General features: G+C 40.6%; 2 protein-coding genes across 8 annotated transcripts; one reads left to right on the forward strand and one right to left on the reverse strand.

Moving 5' to 3' along the window:
* Nucleotides 1–782: 782 nt before the first annotated feature.
* LOC106806711 lies at nt 783–10619 on the forward strand. Of its 6 annotated transcripts, none has more exons than XM_014808732.1 (7): nt 783–886; nt 2832–2927; nt 4096–4143; nt 5374–5480; nt 6193–6370; nt 6810–6965; nt 7522–10619. In XM_014808732.1, exons 1-7 carry the CDS (start codon nt 795–797, stop codon nt 7781–7783), a joined length of 939 nt encoding a protein of 312 aa, XP_014664218.1. In that variant the 5' UTR covers nt 783–794; the 3' UTR covers nt 7784–10619. The 6 variants fall into 6 exon arrangements, with proteins under 6 accessions (XP_014664218.1, XP_014664219.1, XP_014664220.1 ...); XM_014808733.1 differs by having other exon boundaries at nt 2835–2927; XM_014808734.1 differs by lacking the exon at nt 2832–2927.
* Nucleotides 10620–12100: 1481 nt separating this feature from the next.
* LOC106806710 (dnaJ homolog subfamily C member 22-like) lies at nt 12101–19281 on the reverse strand. Of its 2 annotated transcripts, XM_014808729.1 has the most exons (7): nt 19190–19281; nt 18146–18842; nt 15745–15841; nt 14707–14817; nt 14270–14401; nt 13945–14077; nt 12101–13656 (listed from the first exon to the last, which is right to left on the reverse strand). In XM_014808729.1, the coding sequence occupies exons 2-7, from the start codon at nt 18528–18530 to the stop codon at nt 13417–13419; spliced, it is 1098 nt and encodes a 365-aa protein (XP_014664215.1). In that variant the 5' UTR covers nt 18531–18842; nt 19190–19281; the 3' UTR covers nt 12101–13416. The 2 variants fall into 2 exon arrangements, with proteins under 2 accessions (XP_014664215.1, XP_014664214.1); XM_014808728.1 differs by having other exon boundaries at nt 18146–19271.
* Between the last annotated feature and the right edge of the window lie 78 nt (nt 19282–19359).

Genomic DNA, 19359 nt, shown 5'->3' on the forward strand with positions numbered 1-19359 from the left:
CGCCGATAAAACGTCTATATTAGAGTAAAGTTTTACAAAACATGTCGTAACGCAGCATAACCTATTTATTTAGAACGCCATTGCTAAGAAACGTCAAAGCGGGTATAGCGCCATCTACCGTCACAAATTGTGATTCATTTTGGTTTATAAATTATTATTGCGATATACAGATGGCAACCGTGTGCTACCGCCTAGAAAAACTCATACGAAGTAAACACTTCCCTACAACCAATTAACCTTTGACAAAAGTTGTGTTATGGGCAGGGAAACACCATTGTCACCTGGTATATAGCAGCTACGTGGAATAAGCGTATCCTCTCAATCTTACACGTTACACATCGGGAGCTCCGCTTTTAGGCAGTGCCTAAATCTGAATATTATAAAAACGTTAAATGGCGATCATTTAGGTGTAACGCCATCACTCGCCCACATCTCAGACTTTCACATCTCAAACATTTATTTTCATATAAAATATTACACATATAATTATCAAGAGTATAATCATAATGGGAGTTCTCCCATATATACTCTTCGTTTCTATAATGTACGTCGATGGTTGCTCAATTAAAACTGACTTCTTCTCACTCACTCATTTGTGTCCTTTTTCGTGGTGAGCTACAGTGTCATTGACACTTTCATCTATAAAAACCTTAGTGTAAAAAGGCATTTTACATAACATTCAAACAATGATTTGTTATTCATGATTGCACATTTAGGTTTGTTTGGAAATACTGTTATGCTAGGACTTTTTGTAATGCTGTTCCTGTACTATTTCAGATGATCCTTCTGTGGTAATGCCCTACCGGTTCCAGGAAACGGGTTCAACGTACACATTCATCAATTCTAACATAATGCATCCTGGTGACAATACTCAGGTTACATCAAGGTACGTTGGGTGTCAGAATACAGGTCGTGTGTAAGCCTCGGTCACATATCTTGTTAGTGAGTCCTTATTGGTACAGAATCCTATGTAACAAACAAACCAAGGACAGGTAGTGAGGATGAACTAGTGCAAAGGTAAGGAAGAACTATATTAGCAAGGTTTATATATGCCAAAATATATGGTACCATTTATAGTAATTTCTATTTAATGTAAAGTGTCTTCCCAAACTGGTTTAAGCTCTGTGAGATTGCCCTTCAGTATCTTTCAGTAGGATTTGCATAGCAGTACACTTTGTTTCTTGGTATAAAATTTATAATAGATGTTACTTTTGTTTTGCTTATTTCTTTAAGTTTTCACTTCATATTGCACGTAGTAGTTTGTTTTTGCCTGATCACTTTTGTGTATTTACATAGCACATTCACCCAGGACAGCATTTACGTTGTTTGTTCAGTATATCATGTGATGGAAAACTTTCATAATGCTCAGCTATATTTAGGTTTGTAGTCATGGAGGTTTTAAAGTAGGCCTAATTATCTTTTAATTAATTTGGGTGAGGGTCTCTTGGAAACTAAAATTGTAGCTGTTAGATAATATGCTGCGAATATTTAGCTCATCTGACATAGTCAGATGCAGCTTGTAGAATCGCATGAGCGTGCGTCCGTCCGTCCGTCCGTCCGGCCGTGCGTCTCTGCGGCCGTGCGTCCGTCCGGCCGTGCGTCCGTCTGTGCGTCAACAGTTGGGCACAAATCTTAACCGTTTGACGTACGGTCACGATATTCGGGACGTGGGGGGGTAATCCGGAAACGAGTTGGTATGTCGAAGCTGGGGGTCAAAGGTCAAGAGGTGTAAAAGAAGGGGGAACATTCCCTCCTTAACTTAAGGTATAGGGAGGAAATGCAGAATTGCGGCACAAATCTAAACGGCTCGACCTAGGCTCGTGATAGTCGGTGTATAGCATCATGGTAGGAAAAGCCATCACTGTGCCGAAATTGGAGGTCACAGGTCAAAGGTCAATGGGGCACAGGGCAGATTTTAGACATTTTCTGCGGACATGGTCGGACGGAGCGGTGGAAAACTTTTTTGTTCAGCGGTGACCTACCATTTTCATGGCTTTATTGAAAGGACCATGAATGTACTTCCGCTGACATGCGAAGAGTAAAGTTCGGATAACTTTTTGACCCTCAAAGAGGAGGCGTTAAACATTGATTTGTTGACTGCTTAAACAAAAGGATGAACTGCTTTTGTTGCTATTATTAGAGCCCATACCTGTGGTGAATTGGGAGGCTACAGTTGCACAGTTTTAATTGGCAAAGTCAAATGTTTGTTGGAACAAGCGTTTACGCTCCTTAAATCATATTATTTTCTAAAGCAGTCTGTCATTAGTACCCTGAAGGTGAATTCAGTGAATCTTCGCGTGGGTATGCAAAACACGGGGCAGCCATGGCTGGCACGCCTTTTCTAATCATAATTTGTTTGCTTAGTCCAACCTGCAATGCATAGAGATTAGGTGCGTGCGAAAGTGTAGCTGATATATTTGTTCCAATTGGCTACGAAAGTCAAACAAGAATAAAGAAGACTTATGTATAAGACGTCTTGCTATGCACAAATGAATTTATCAGCAGAACACCAGACACCAGATGAGCCCTGTCGCACTGCAGCACTTGTTTATATATCAGGATCGAGTAACATCGCATCTGATGTTATGTTACATTTTCGCTATTCCTATAATTGCTCACCTTGATATCAGCAGCGTTAATCTTCTATAGCTCACTGTAATGCCACTCACTATCTATGGACTAAATGGTTGTTGGCTTCATAACCAGATTTTAATTAATATAGCAGATGATCCAATACAGATCCCATATATCTTCCAATACATGTATTTGAGACTTGGGGCTTTTTTAGCTTCTTTTCAGCTGGCTTTATTTACCTTTTGTTGCTTGTTCAGTAGAGATGTGATCAGTCGAATAGACCTGCCTTTCTACAATACATGCCAGCTTGCTACTACCAGCTCTCTAACGAACTCATCATCACACGCCTACAGGTACACACTCACCTGTCAGCGACACATGACACATGACTAGTAACATGACGAATGGCAATAACTGTGTTTATCTACCCTCTAACTCACCGTAATATCTGACTAATGATACTCACTTAAAATAATACTAACTATAACAGGTATAGAACTAATACTCTAACATGCTTAACTTTGTTGTAATATAGCAGGTTTTCACAGATAATTAATTTTAAAATAAGGTACCTCACATCACACAGTACTGGACATTGACTCTCCTCACTATAATATCTGGATTAATAAACGTGCTCATATTGAATTAGCTCTATATAGTGGAATCATCTAGCTCATGGCACTCATACCCAGAGGGTGCCAGATAAATAAATATTCCTATAGCCGCCTCAAGTTATTGATCATTCCAACCATTACTTTGGGGGGTTTGTTATTTTGAGGAAGTTATATTTTAGTTTGGTTAATGTTTTGATGGCTTGTGTGGAACAGCAATGCTCCACTGAGGACTCTATGCAAATACTCGAAAATGTGATTCTTGACGTTAGTTGTGTAATTTATCCTCACAAATCGTTATAACAATAATAAGCTCAATACACTGAGCTATTTCATACCAGCTCATGAAAAACACATTTGTTTTCAGTGCAAGGTGAACGAACGGTAGGCAAACGTCTGTGGTTATTTTTCTAACGGTGAAAGCACTGCAAGAGCTTACATGATTAATTTAGAAAAAAAATGTGTGCAGTGTCATTCAGATAGCTATTTAAGTCCCATCGGCTAATCTTAATCATGAGTTGAATGAATTTGATTAACTATATGCTTTGCTGTCTGCTCTTATGCCATGCGCATGGCAAGGGAAAAACTGGGAATCGGTCATGAATTTCTACTCATAAGTGAATGTCAATGTCAACATCGTTTTGGAATAGGTAATTGCATGAATATGTGAGGGTCATACCTGTGAAGGAATTATGTAAGCCTGAATTAGTAATTAATTTCAAGTTTTAACTCTCAATTATTACCTTTATATACCACAAGTTTATGCACATTTTTGCATGCCATGTTTGCACGCCGTGGTTGTGCAGTTCATTCTGCATGTGAATGCATTAAATTACAACCACACTTCGGTGTTGCTTTGGCTGAACTCTCGTCTGGTTTTGTTCTAATCGTTTGGCTTGTTCCATTACAGTTCTGGTTTGCAAAGTGTATCTGCCACCCCCGAGAAAGTATCAGTAAGGTGATCATTTGACCTGCCGTTTATGCAGTGCTGCATTGTCTATCTATCCAGGCTTAAGGGCTGGACACACTAGGCGATTAAATCGGGCGACTAAATCGGGCAACTAAATCGCCCGATTCTATCGCGCGAGTCGAGTGGACACACTAGGCGATTAAATCGGGCGATTAAATCGCCGGTGAAATCGCCTAGTCGTGCATGCATGTGCACGTAGACGTGCGTGCGTGCGTGCGTGCGTGTGCACGTACACCTGCGTGCATTCATGCATGCGTGCATGTGTATGTAAACGTCCGTGCATGCGTGCGTGTGTGCGTGCGTGCGTGTGTGCGTGTGCACGTATAAGTGCGTGCGTGCGTACACGTGCATGCATGTGTGCGTGTGTACGTACACGTGCGTGCGTGCGTGCGTGCGTGCGTGTGCAAGTACACGTGTGTGCGTGCGTGCGTGTGCAAGTACACGTGTGTGCATGCGTGTATACGTACACGTGCGTTCGTGCGTGCGTGCGTGCTTGTGCACTTACACGTGCGTTCGTGCATGCGTGCGTGCGTGCGAACGTACACGTGCGTGCCTGCGTGCGTGTGCACGTTCACCTGCGTGCGTGCGTGTGCACGTTCACCTGCGTGCGTGCGTACGTGCCTGCGTGCGTGTGCACGTTCACCTGCGTGCATGCGTGCGTGCGTACGTGCCTGCGTTCGTGTGCAGGTACACGTTCGTGCGTGCGTGCATGCGTGCGTGTGTGCGTGTGCAGGTACATGTGTGTGCATGTGTGCGTTCGTGCGTACGTGCGTGTGTGTGCAGGTACACGTGCGTGCGTGCGTGCATGCATGTGCACGTAGACATGCGTGCGTGCGTGTGCACGTACACGTGCGTGCATGCGTGCGTGCGTGTGCACGTACACGTGCGTGCATGAGTGTGTGCGTGCGTGCGTGCGTGCATCGCTATTACATGACATGACATACTAAACATGAAACATCGCTATTACGTCAGTCCATTTGTCCCTATTAGTAGTGTACACGCATTATGAATGCAGTTGGTTCCGAAATTTCATCCTGAAGTCAAATGTTCAGAACTTAATTGGTTTAAGCTCAGTTTGATTTGTCTCTGGGTTCTAATTCTTAAATCCTGTTTGTAAATATCCATGTACAAAATTAGGCTGGGCACATATTGTATTTGTTTCAGATTTATTATTATGGTCTATAGAGTAAATATAGCATTCTTACATATTTATTTCAGTGTGGGCCTACAATCTCAGAGAGGGTGTGTGGCAGACAGTCCGCGTTGCTATGGCACCAGTACTTATAGCATGACTGCAAGTTTATCCCGATTACTAAAAGAGCGAGGTATGAATAGTTAGAAAAATAGTTGATGTTGAAAGGGACTATTTTGTTGTTAATATCAGCTTCACTGCAATTACTCTATTTCAGCCTGTCATACTTCCATTGGATGACCTCTAGAATGAACCTGTAGAACTACTAGAATGTCTCCTCTCGTATGATTCTGGGCAAAATACTCAACACATTGATTCTACCTACTATTACATTTTTTTCCATCCATTATTACCATATAAACTCCTGGCATCATTAATGATTTTGTATCAACGTTCAGTGAGTGAGTCGATCTTTGTCTTTGTCTAGTTAAATTAATGTAAAGATTAAAAATAATAAATATAACTGAAAAATCATAATAAATAATATTTTTAATAAATATTTCACAATAAATTAATAAAGGCTGTTTGTCTCCACCTAGTTGCTAGCCTTTCTTTATTGCCTCGAAGTCTTTTATGACAGCCAGATCATATAAATCTTCTCTTTGATCCTTAAGCATACCTGACTTATATTAACGATTATACGCAATATAATGCTTTGTAGATTGCTTGAGTTGCCCTGTACGTTGATTTTATATATTCACAAATATACATATTTGGCATCCGATTTGGATGATGTGGAAATTGTCATGATTAGGCTTCGCACATTATAGCTCCAGAGTCGTTCTTGATGTTATTGTTCACCGTACTAGACTGGCCTGTATCAAATGCGAAACGTTTCCACGTAGATTTCGGTACGGCTACGCTAGAGCAACTAATAGCTGGCAACGAGATGGATGAGATCTCGCGCCAGTACCCGCAGTATGCAGCCCAGTTTGCAGCTCAATTTGCGGACCTGATGCCGCTGCAGCGACCGCAGCAACCAGCGCAGCAACCAGCGCAGCAACCCGCCAGCGCCACATCAACGTACGTTGCCTCGTTCACGTCGCGAAGAGCGGCGATGAGTTTGTCGCTAGCCTGGCTCACACCGTCGTGTACTGATTGCCGTTATGTGTGGGCAGCGTCCCCTAGGTTTTATCGTTATTGTGGTTTTTATCTGGGGGAAGACTAGAATGATTGTAGGTTGTGGCTAAAGGATGGTGGGCAAGTGGTAGTACAGTTTCTGAATCCGAATTTTAGGGGAGTGCTTGTACATGTGGGCTTGTGAGGGAAATGATTTGGTGTGCTGGGTCGGAGTATAGGAATAAGTCAGAGTGCATTGCAGGACAAATAGTTGTGTGGAAAGGTAATGGTAAACGGAAATGGCTGTTAGAATATACTTTGATCTTGCCATCTGCATTATTTAATCAATTATATCTTCCTGTTAGTAGATAGGGTCATATATCATGATGTTTTAACCCTACAGTGTGCTATCATGCAGTGGAGTCAAGCTGCCGTACTTGCCACCACCTAGTGGACCTGGGGGCATGACGACCTGGACAGTGTCGTCACTATCATCTTCACAGGTCTCCGTCCGCCCCACTCCTGCAGCAGCCATCACAGATGCAACACTGACCGACAGGTAACACCCACCTTACCTGATTGAATTGCATTAACACATTAGAATCGATCTCCTGTCTTACCTCGGTCTTCACGCAACATTACATACACGGACGTGTGGTCCTCTCTCGCGAACGATTTTCACTTTGCTTTCCTATCGTGTCCATCCATACCAAAGTCATATCATGTTCATCCAGTGCTTTGCGCAGCTAACTGAACATTTGTTGGCCTCTGTGAGGTATCTTCAGTGCATGGAGCTTGGAGTTGTGGGCAGATAAGAAGATGTTGCATTGTCTGCCTTTCACCGCAGTCGCAGGTAGTGAAGTAACTGGTATATCCCCACTTTGCCATGTTGTCTTTAGATCTGCTAACCTGGGTACGACGTCTGTTGAGACCTTTCCAGATGCACCAGCTGTTCTCAGCTCCCTTGTGGAGTTGCTGTGCAGGTGTCAGACCCATGTGTGGTAGTTCTTGCATGCAAAATCTCTATAGCACTTCCCGCCTGAGCGTTGCTGTTGTTTCTAGAGGTGCAGTACAAGCACAGCTCTTTCTTGGAACGATTTTCGCTGCGTTCGCAGGCTGGTGCCAGTCGGAATGAAGGACATTCGCACGGGCGACAACCTGGTTCCCATCACAACCACCCCGTCGGAGTTTAGGACGAGTACCTCCTGCGTCACCGGACTCACGCCGTCCTTTCCCGCTGTCTCGATGTCTCTGCCGTTGGACCCACTGATGCGGATCGCGCCGGCTCCACTTGTACCACCACCCGCTTCATCCATTTCGCCAGTCGGGTGCCTGAGCGTACTGCCTGGCGCGAGAAAGGGAGGGTACCTGCTTTGAGGTGCTACGCACAAGTCTGTGATCCGGTGTTCACGAGGGCTAAAGCCTGTGTTTTCTCTCGCCGAATATTGAGATAATCTCGCACTTACTGGTATTTGCATGCATCGTGTTAGCTAGTGATCTGGAAGTATGAGCCATGCCAGTATTCACAGGTTGTGTGATATCTTCAGCAGTACACAGTATCATTAAGACGTTATTTACTGCTGAAATCTTGAGGCAGGCAAGCCTCACACAGTAGCAGCTATTTTAAACGAGATTCTCCTACCTGTGAACAGAGTATTCTAATGCACAGATATAAACAAACACATGGAACATCTGGTATAATGGTGGTGGGACTGACACCTTAACCAAGAAGGTTTAAGGAGAATGTTTGTGATTAAGACTTGCACTGTTGCTCTCAAATGTAACTGCTTTTAACCTACCAGCCATTTACAGCAACGTGTTGATATGTTATCACATTCTTCTTCATATCTCATGACTATAGATAACCAAAGTATCTGAAGAGTGAAATCTGCCGAGTTTGCTTAAAGTTATACTTGGGAACATTCATCAATTTTGTTTAAAGTACCTTTAGTATTGGGAAACAGGAATCCTGTTGACATCTAGTATATTAGCATTTGGTATAACTCCAAATTTCCAACGATGTATTATGCATATGGCATAAGGTTCACGACTAAAGGTTTTTCGTTATCATTGAAGTACCGAGTATTGAAAGGTTCAGACTGTGAGGAAACTTTTATCATGTGAAAACAGCCGTGACTGTGGCACTGCGAAGTACTACTTGCAGTGATTCTATTAATCAAACTCTTTTTGTGATGAATAACGAAGCGTAATGAATTTTTTTGACCAAGAAAACGAAAATTGGTGATACGCTGAAAAAGTTTTTTTTTCAATGTTTTCCGGTGCCATCTCATGATCTTATATGTGGTTTTTAATAATTATTCGAATTTATTGTAATGATTTGTGACCATACTCTATTTTAAACTGTGATTCTCTGAAATAGAACACTTTGCCTGCTAAACTTCCTTGATCCAAAATTGTCCAATATGCAATTTAATCAAAAATTGTTTACACAGGAGGCCTAGGCTATCACTATGGAGTGTGATTCCCCATTTCAATTTGTACTGAACTTGAATCGTGTTTTGGGTTTACCAAGGAATTTTCATTGTAAACTTTTTTCGCAATGCATTGCTTAATGCAGATTTACCCAAATAAAATGAAAATGGTGCCTGCAAGCATAGCTACTAGAAATGTATAAACTACACGTAAGTTAACCTAGGTGCTTATTGGGTTATCACGCCTTTAACTTATTCATTGTTTTAGTCATTGATATTGGTATCAAATATGCTAGTTCATTCGTGTTAGATAGAAGTGTAATATATGCAATGGTAATTCACAACGTTCCGTTAGGTGCTCACATTGCGCTTATTTGTAAAACAAATCATCAGTGGTTTTTGGAAGAGGAAAATGCAACATAAGTATCTCGTGTCTCACTTGGTGTTTACTGCGCCAGTTTTAACAGTAAATGTACATTTATTTATGAACATCACACACGTGCATGTCGCATGTTTCTGATACTGGTATTGCTATATTCTGACACGCACATTATATGATATAGATATTATTTTCACTTGTGATAACCTTGGATGCTGTAGGCAGTTCCATGGGCCAACCATTTCGTAGACAATCTGCAAATGCGTTGGCTAACCGACGTGAGCCATTTTAGGGCCCACATGTAGAGTGTGCCAAATGATCTGGCCGAAATGATGTATTATTGACAGTACTTGTTGGAATGGTTGTTATTGATCTGGTTGTGGAGACCGTAAAATGAAAAGCTCAATTAAGTTCTGTCCCATTTCCGTTAATCAGTTTGTCAGTTACATGCGTTTTTGCCTGCAGTGAGTACGGCAAATTACCCACAAACATGCATAGGGGAGTGTGAAACGTAAATAACATGCTCACCGCTCCCATCTAGATTTGTCCAATCTGTATCCAGCAAAAGAAGTGCTAGCTATCGTATAATATGTGTTTTGGCTTCAACATCTAGAGGCTGCATATAACCAAATGAGGTATGCGCTCTGTATTTACATACACATTTACGAGTGAAGATCTGTCAATTATAGAACTGAGTGTAGATGTGTGTAGACAATTATGCATGAGTCAGGGTTCTCTCCAGGAATTTATGGGCGAATGGGGTGGTCCCGGGAGGGGTTGTACAAATTAAACTTTGTATGTCATAAGCTGCCCCAATATACAGGTAAACTATCAGTTCGGAAACGTATGCATCAAGCTGTGAAAACACATCATGACTGTGTTGAGATTGTCAAAAGAGGCAAGTTGGGCTTTTGTAGCCAAGGCATGTTGGAGGATTAATGGGATGTCGCAAACTAGCTTAGGTTTCAAAGGCATATCGGATCCAACATACGTTTACGGCCTGTAGAGAACCCTATGTATGCACACCTTTTTCACCTGTTGATTGACATGCTGCATCCACCATTGTCCAGGACTTGAATTTACATGTTATACTGAAATTGGTAATTCTGTTGTTTTGTAGTATTATCTCGTGTAGATCTAACTGCTATTCCTACAAATATTGGGAGTGCAGTTCATGAGCCCACCGCTGATGATGGCAGAAAATTATCTACTCACTCTTCCCATGAAGTTTGAGAACATTGTGGAGGGGTATTCTATATTCTAAGTACATGCCTGTGTTTCGCTCATTCCTTACAGATACATTGTATCTTTGACTTTTCACAAAAATGTTGCCAAAACTCTCACTAACAACCTGAAACTTGGACAAATAGCATTTCATGCATGTAGCAAAAATAGTCAGGTTCTATTAAGGTAGGGGCACACGAGTGATTTTTATCGCCCGATCGCCGCGAATTTTAAAATCGCTCGAAAAATTCGCCCGTGTGCCCGTTCACGTCGACGCCGATTTTAATCGCCCGCACGAATCGCCCGTATCCAAAATGTTAGATATTTTCGGGCGATTATTTACGCTGGCAAATTCGCTCGTGTGCCCGTGTCCGGCGTATTTTGTCGCCCGATCGATTTTTCTAAACCAATCGGACGTGTTGTTGATATCATGTGATGTTAAAATCGGGCGATTAAATTCGCTATGTGTGCCCCTTCGTGATCGGGCGATTAAATTCGCTACGTGTGCCCCTTCGTGATCGGGCGATTAAATTCGCTACGTGTGCCCCTTCGTGATCGGGCGATTAAATTCGCTGGCGATTTTAATCGCCGCGATCGGGCGATAAAATACGCTCGTGTGCCCCTAGCATTAGACAGCTTGATACACCTGCACTTTCTTATATTATACAATTAGGTCTTATACTATAAATATCACGTTTGGCATACTTCAAGATGATAGTAAAATAATATGCGTGAACATTTCTTCTGGGTAGGCTAATAATGGATCGATGCAAAAAAAATCCATTGCAGTTAATTGACATGTTAAGATTTTACGGTCACCATTTAACAAAGTGTACTTATCCATAGAAGTGTGTATTTATATGCAGGGTGGTTTTCTGCGTGCGTATTTGATAGAAAAATCATGTAAACATGATAAACAGTCATTGCCAATTCTGCTGCTGTTCGAGCAAATGTTTAATAAATATAGTAGTATGTGTAGTTATTTTGCATTGCAAGAACTACAGTTACCAGGTTACCAAATGTGCAATGGGAATCAGTGGTGAGAATTAAGATTGTATGCTGTTAATGCTTGCCGAGGTGTTTTATACTAGTCAAAATACTGTAAATTGTTGTTGTGGTTATTTAAAAATCTCAAATTGAAGTTAAATTACGTCATATATGGAGATAGAAATTCTCCGATGGAAATGTATCGGTTTACAAGCAGTACAAATTTTAATTATCTTTCATTTGCAATGGTAAGAGTATACTTTATTATTAGGTTTACTCGGGTCTGGTGGGTTGTTACAAGGATAACGGTTTCAATATTTAAAAGATTGTACTCCTATACTATGCATTGTGTAGCATATAAGCCGCTTAGTAGTGTAGATACAAAACTATGACATATAAAATAATGGGCTTTTATAACGGTATGGCTGTAAATAACAATAGTCAAATTCTGCTATTAATAATAAATTCATGCTACTGCTAGTTCATATAATTGCAGTTTGTTTTTGTTTATACAGAATATTACATATGGGGTGCATGCACTCATGTATGCAGAAGTGAAGTAAACGTCTTCCTCTGTAGAAATTGAAAGGTTCTTTTGCATAGTATCTTATGTGTACAGTAGTGATGAACTTATTAGGAAGATGTGGCCAGAATACATTAATAGTAACCATGTTTTAAAGCTCAGAATTTTAATTTGAAAAAAGATTGTGTACCGTATTCACAATTCTGCACAAAGTGAAAAAGTAATAAATGTGTGCTTTCATGTTATTATGAATAAAACATTTTATTGGATAATGTCATTCACCATCAGACTAGAAAGGAATGCGCCTAGGTCATGGTTCAAACCAGTATGAGGATCTTTAGTGAACAACCATAGCTCATTAATGTGATAAAAACATGTTATGATAGAAAAGTGCCTTGTGAAGTTGGAATAAATGGTAAAGAATATATAAAAGGTTCATAAAAGCCACATATTAAACCACTTGGGGGTGTATACATTGAACCCAAAACCCCACTACTTCGTGACTACCACATGGTTGGAAAAAGTGGCATAAAATATCCTAGTATGGGTTTCTATTCACTGCAATCACGAGCAATGTGCATACACAGTGTGGAAATAGTGCTATAAGTGTGTACACTACCTTTGTATGTCCTATGTAACTTTGACAAACAAAGGTAATGTACATGTCAATGAGATACCAGAAGTTGGTTAAACAAGCCAACCCCATGCTAAAATTAGCCTTACTCTAGTAAGGGCTTTTGTGTTATTTTCATATTATTTTCATATTCTTTTAATTTCAAACATCTTTGATTCACTGGATCCAAAAACTCACTTTACCTTTTACAACCAAATAATCAAACCGTGCCATAATTTATTGAGAATCTGGCCTTTGAAGGTTGAAAGCTAACAACAGGGAAAGTGGAAAAAAGTAATTGTGAATTTACAGCTCCTCTTACAGCATATAGTCCGTACTATGAAATCAATCCGAAAGCACGTCTAGTTGAGATTGCATAATTCCAACTGCGTGTCCAAAACATATATATGGAAGTTCATGTATATACTGGAAGTTCACAGTTCAATAACACCCAAGTATGCATCCTGTAGAAGAATAACGAAATTTCATGGACTGTTAATACAAGTTCCAGGGCTGTTAACAATGCTTTATACAAATGCCACAACAGTGTGCACACTACAAGCAGTTTCCTCAGTTTTGGCAATTTCATGTAAAGGTGGGGGCAGATCTATAGGCCTAATACCCCACAAACGCCTTAAACTCATATTTACAGAGTATGGATATTCTTTTGTTGGATGCTAACTTGATATAATTGTAATGGTTTATCTTATATCAGGTACTTCATATTTTTAATTGATGCCATGTGCCCATTGATTTGGCTAGTACTTTCACTTATTTTAATCTACAAATGGAACTGTCAGTAAGAACTTTGGAGCCGATTACGTGCAAATTAATATTTTCAAACCTGTCACCTCATGCATATCTATGCATATTATGTACATCATATGTATCGTCTTTGACTTTGTTGCGTTTTGCTCTTCGAATTTTGATCTTTGACAGTGTTTCGTATGCTTCCTGGATCTCCATGAACTTCTGAGTGGCAGCTTGCTTAGCCTCAGGCTCCTTGTGTCTGTCTGGATGCCACTGCTTCGCAAGTTTGCGGTAACTCGAAGTGACGTCCATCTCACTAGCACCCCTCTCCAAACCAAGCACCTGCAAAACCACACATTCACACTTGGTCGCATCTAGTTATCTATAATACGTGCAAAAAAACAGGCACTCAGGGTAGACGTGTACACAGAGCTCTCCTTGGATACAAAACTCACGGATGCAGCAGACATCAAACAGAGAGAATCACCCAAACTAAATCACACAACCTCGCATAATGGATGGTATAGGATATATATTCATACTGCATAAGCCAAATTCTGTCACTTACACTAGTGGTAGGATGTTACTGCAAATATTAAAGGGTTCATTACTTTAATCAAACTAACTAACCTCGTATGCATGAATTTCTCCTAAAGGATCCAGCATGTCTGTGAACCTGTCACCAGCTGCCCACCAACCATGTTTCCATCCGTCGGAAAGCATATCCTTCACAGAATGCTTCATATTGTTCCACAATGGTGAGCTGTAAATTAATGTCAGATTACGAAATATTGTCACAGCTCACTTGATGTACAAAGACTACAGGGGAAATAATTACTCATCAAGAGGTTTACTAAACGTGCAGATGGTAGTAATTGTTTACGAATTGACGGTTGGGGATGCATTAATAGGCACACATGCTTACTAGGTAAAAAAAATCATCAGGACCACTTACTTGAAGAAATGCTTCAGTGCTTCATGTACCTTGACAGTTTCACCATCATGGTACGTAATGCTTGTATTCCAAAATAGAAATGAACCCCACATGGACAGATAGAGCAAACCACAGAAGGAAAGCACACAAAATCTGCATAGAAATACAAGGGGTTTTATTAAACACAACAGAATAGCATGGTCAAAACTTTTATATTTAAAAGAAAAATCCGAATCAAGACGTGAATTATAAAATGACTGTTTTTTAATGAAATTATCTTACAATGTATCGAAAATGAACCAAGTTGGGGGGAACAGCAGACGTAATCAAAATAGTTGTTGATACAGCCATAGTGAATGTGGTTATTTGTAGTATCACAAACTCCAACTTTAATCATACAATTTGCAATTATACTTGCTTATAATTCAAGTTTGATGCTACTGCAGCTTAGGACGTACCTTTTACATAAACTGGATTTTCTTCTTGGCTTGCGTCTCCATTCTTTTCCCAACCAATTGAATAATACTGTAGAGACTACAGCTGATAGAGAGATCACATTGTGGTTTTTGCTGAAAATCACAATTGGTTCAGTCTCATGCGTTTGTTTACCCAATAATGGCTTAGATTAATAAACAATTCATTATACACTTTTACACCACATACAACTTACACATAAACTAGGTAGGGATGTCATCATTAGTTTTTCACATAAACACATCATTACTAAATATGTACAATTTCCTTAACATTAAACCTTTACATTTTAAAAGCTTCTATTTGCTTAGCCAGCTCAACGCTGTATGAAAGCTTCTGAGCTCCCATACCAATGAAGACCGAACAGGGGAACAGTTCAGCCAATGGCCATTTGGAATCTAAAATTATGGTGTAGCGAAAGGTTCTAACAGTCATAAGGAGGTGATGTATTTTACAGGTGACATCAGAACCGCTAGCAGTAGTATAACCATTGAACGTAATCTGCCCAAAATGCCACACCCCCTGCCCAAAACACACATCAAAGTAAACAGCACATTCTGCTACATATGCTGCAGTTTCCAACTATTGCCTTAAGCCCGCGCACACATGAGTAATTTTACTCAAGTAAAATGATGCATGCATCAAAATACTCACGTGTGCGCCGCATTTTCGTTGAGTTTTCTGACGCATGCATCAAGAAACTCAATATCAAACATGTTTGATCATTTTTGACCCATGCGTCAAAATACTCAACGTGTGCGCGCTAGCTGCGTAAATTTACTCAACACTGGTGCTCACAGCTCATGCATTTAAATCATTTTAAAGATGACTGTGCCCAGTATTGGCTGTGCACAGTCACGTGATCTACATTAGCACTTATACCTTGAGTAATTTTACTCACGTGTGCGGCGAACGCTGAAAATATTTTGCGTGAGTATTTTGACGCATGCATAATTTTACTTGAGTAAAATTACTCACGTGTGTGCCGGGCTTCAGATATATAATATTCTATTCACACATACTTTATATCCCGGTAAAGTGGAAATGTTATATATGCTCCGATGAGGGAAAACCAAACGTTTCCAGATTCCCTGCCTATATTCCCAACACAATGAACACCTAAAAAGACAGATATGTTTACTTATACATAAAAAATTATCACAACATTTATTGAAATCAACTTCACAGTTTTCTCACTTCGGAGTTCTTCCCAGGAATTTCAGAAGACATGTCATTTATAGATAGATGGGGAAGGAATTGGGAGGGAGTTGAACCGATCGGAGTCAATTACACATCCCATAATTGGCCCCAATATTTAGCTAAACTTGCTCAGTTTGGAGACGTATACATCAAGCTGTGAAATCACAGCCTGACTTTGTTGTGTTGTCCCAAATTAGCCTTATAGCTTTGAAGGCATGTCAGACCCCATGCATTAAAGGCATAGGGAGAACCCTGTACTTGATAAAAAGCAATTATTTTATTTCCAAATAGAAATTACAACAGTAGAATCGGGTAGTTTGTAGTTCAAAGCAAAAAAACATCCTCACTCATATATCCAAAGTAGGAGCTTGTTTATGTTGAATAAATCTTGGAGTAATCATTCTGATGATCAGTCAGAATGATAACTCCAAGAACAAGTGCCGCAGTGCCGCAGTGCGACAGGGCTCATCTGGTGTCTGGTGTTCTGCTGATAAATTCATTTGTGCATAGCAAGACGTCTTATACATAAGTCTTCTTTATTCTTGTTTGACTTTCGTAGCCAATTGGAACAAATATATCAGCTACACTTTTGCACCCACCTAATCCCTATGCATTGCAGACACATGTGCATTGCAGGTTGGCAGGCAACAATTATGATTAGAAGCGTGCCAGCCATGGGCTGCCCTCCTGTTTTTCCCTACCCACACGAGCATTCACTGATTCAGCCTTCAGGGTGCTATAGACAGACTGCTTTAGAAAAAATATGATTAAGGAGCGTAAACCTTGTTCAACAAACATTTGCCTTTGCAATTAAACTGTGCAACTGTAGCCTCACATTCACACAGGTATGGGCTCTAATAATAGCAAAAGCAGTTCAGTCCTTTGTTAACAGTCAACAAATCAATGTTTAACCCTCCTCTTGAGGGTCAAAAGGTTATCCGACACTTACTCTTCGCATGTCAGCGGAAAGTACATTTCATGGTACTTTCAATAAAGCCATGAAAAATGGTAGGTCACCGCTGAAACAAAAATGTTTTTCAATCGCTCCGTTAGACCATGTCCTCAGAAAATGTCTAAAATCTGCCCTGTACCCCATTGACCTTTGACCTGTGACCTCCAATTCCGGCTCAGTGATGGCATTTCCTACCATGATGCTATACACAGACTATCACGAGCCTAGGTCAAGCCGTTTAGATTTGTGCCGCAATTCTGCATTTCCTCCCTATACCTTAAGTTAAGGAGGGAATGTTCCCCCTTCTTTTACACCTCTTGACCTTTGACCTTTGATCCCCAGCTTCGACATCCCAACTAGTTTTCGGATTACCCCCCTCCCCCCTCCCCCCCTCTCCACGTCCCAAATATCGTGACCGTACGTCGAGCGGTTAAGATTTGTGCCCAACTGTTGACGGACGCACGAACGCACGGACGGCCGGACGGACGGACGGACAATCATGCAATTCTACAAGCTGCACCTGACTATGTCAGATGAGCTAATAAATACACTTTAAACTAATTTTCCATATTTCTACATTCACAACATTTCTTTAGCAAGCCTAAACAGCCTGACAGTAGTACTATTGCAATATTAAAGATACATAATACATAAAATCATGTGTTTGAAAATATAGTCCTAGTTGAGTCTTAGTCTTAGTCTTAGTTGAAGTCTATATAGTCTTAGTTGAAAATAAAATATAGTTTGAAATATGTCTTATCCGTGGCACTTTAGCAAGGTGTGAATTAGCTCTATTACTATAGCCCGCGTACAGTTGCCGCAGGGCCTGCGGCAACTGTACGCGGGCTATAGTACTAGAGCTAGGTGTGAATATGCTATAAATATACCATAAGCTGGCAATCGGTCAAGTAATACCCCATGACAATAAGTGCCCAACAAATTGAGCATGAAATCTATCCAATTCAGTAATAAAATCACGTTATGCATGTTACAATCAGAAAACTGGATGGGAGCTTATTTTAATTTTTGTTGAAATGAGGGGTGTACCCATTAACATTTCCACCCATCTGCTGGTTAGATAGGTATGTGGTCATTTTACACGGCAGAAAGACAGGGAACATGTAAAATGGCACTGCCTGTTCTTGAAGGGTGAGTGCCATATGTTACAAAGTTTATTGGATTAGATGAAAAGGTAGTGGACCCAACATTTTCTATATTGGTGTTATCTAAGACATGCCTCATGCATTATTAAACTGTGACTTCTTACTTACCTAGTGCAACTCCATAAGGCACGAACACTATCAATGCACGGTAAAAACTATGTTTCAAGAGATTTTCCGGTAGCGCTAGCAATGTCAAGTAGCCGAACAATGATCCTAATATCAGCTGACCAGCGAATCGTGTCACATTAAATGGCGGTTTTTCATATGAACGAAACTTGCTAACTAAATATGTGACATATTCAGGTCTTTCATTTGCATCATCAACATATTCTGGTATCCTTGATAGATCTCGAAGCCATCCCATTCCAAAAACACCGCCCATCGTGCACCACCAAACAAATGCATGTCTGTCACGTCCAAGATATAAATGGTGAAGGCCAAACCAGCCGCCAATTAGCCACAATATGTAAGTTGTAAGAACACTTTTTGCCATGGTGTATGCCTAGTTGATGTCACGTACTGTAGCACAATACAAATGTGTGGCTAAGATATGCCTGTGGTCAATGACTCAATGGTAGACATACCATTGCACGTGTTCAACTGCCACATGCACTCTACAGTATGTACGTCCTCTATTCCACACCTACGCTTAGTTGGCTGTGTTACACGGAAACGATACAAGCCACTCAAGTCAATAACATGTTCATCTCATTTTATGACTGCCACCAGCATCCACCACAGGCTCTCACACCGTCGCACGCACCTAGAAACCCGCATCAGAGAACACAGCGTCTGAACGTGCAAGCTGCAGCGACAAGAAACACGAATACTACTGACTAAGGTTCTGCCAAAAAATGAAGCACGAGATAAATTATAGATGGGTGGCTACATGTTTTGGAAATTGGATCAAGGATAGTTTGGGACCCCGCAATATGTTTTCACTGCCTGTGCCGTGAAATCGACTTGTTTACACTTTTTCTTGAACTGAATAGGCCCTACATCATGTAGATTGTAGGCTAGTTTCAAGCCTTATTTGTCGGTAGACCGTAGAGCTATATTTATATAATATATAGAAATATTGGATTCGTATCACACAAGAATGGCAACTTTCTCACGGGACGTTAAACTTATTCATTGTTTTGGCTATCATACGTATAAAATTTTGCAGTCGCTTTTCTAAAATGAAGAATAACAACAATCACGAGAAAAGCAAGGAGTTCTCAGAACCGATCCTAACGCCACCGCTACGCCATGTAATAGACGGGTACCTATCTCCTTTACTCCTAACTCCTATCGATTTACACTATGAAGAGAATGATAGA

The sequence above is a fragment of the Priapulus caudatus genome, unplaced genomic scaffold, assembly GCF_000485595.1.
Source record: "Priapulus caudatus unplaced genomic scaffold, Priapulus_caudatus-5.0.1 Scaffold175, whole genome shotgun sequence".
Lineage (NCBI taxonomy): Eukaryota > Metazoa > Priapulida > Priapulimorpha > Priapulimorphida > Priapulidae > Priapulus > Priapulus caudatus.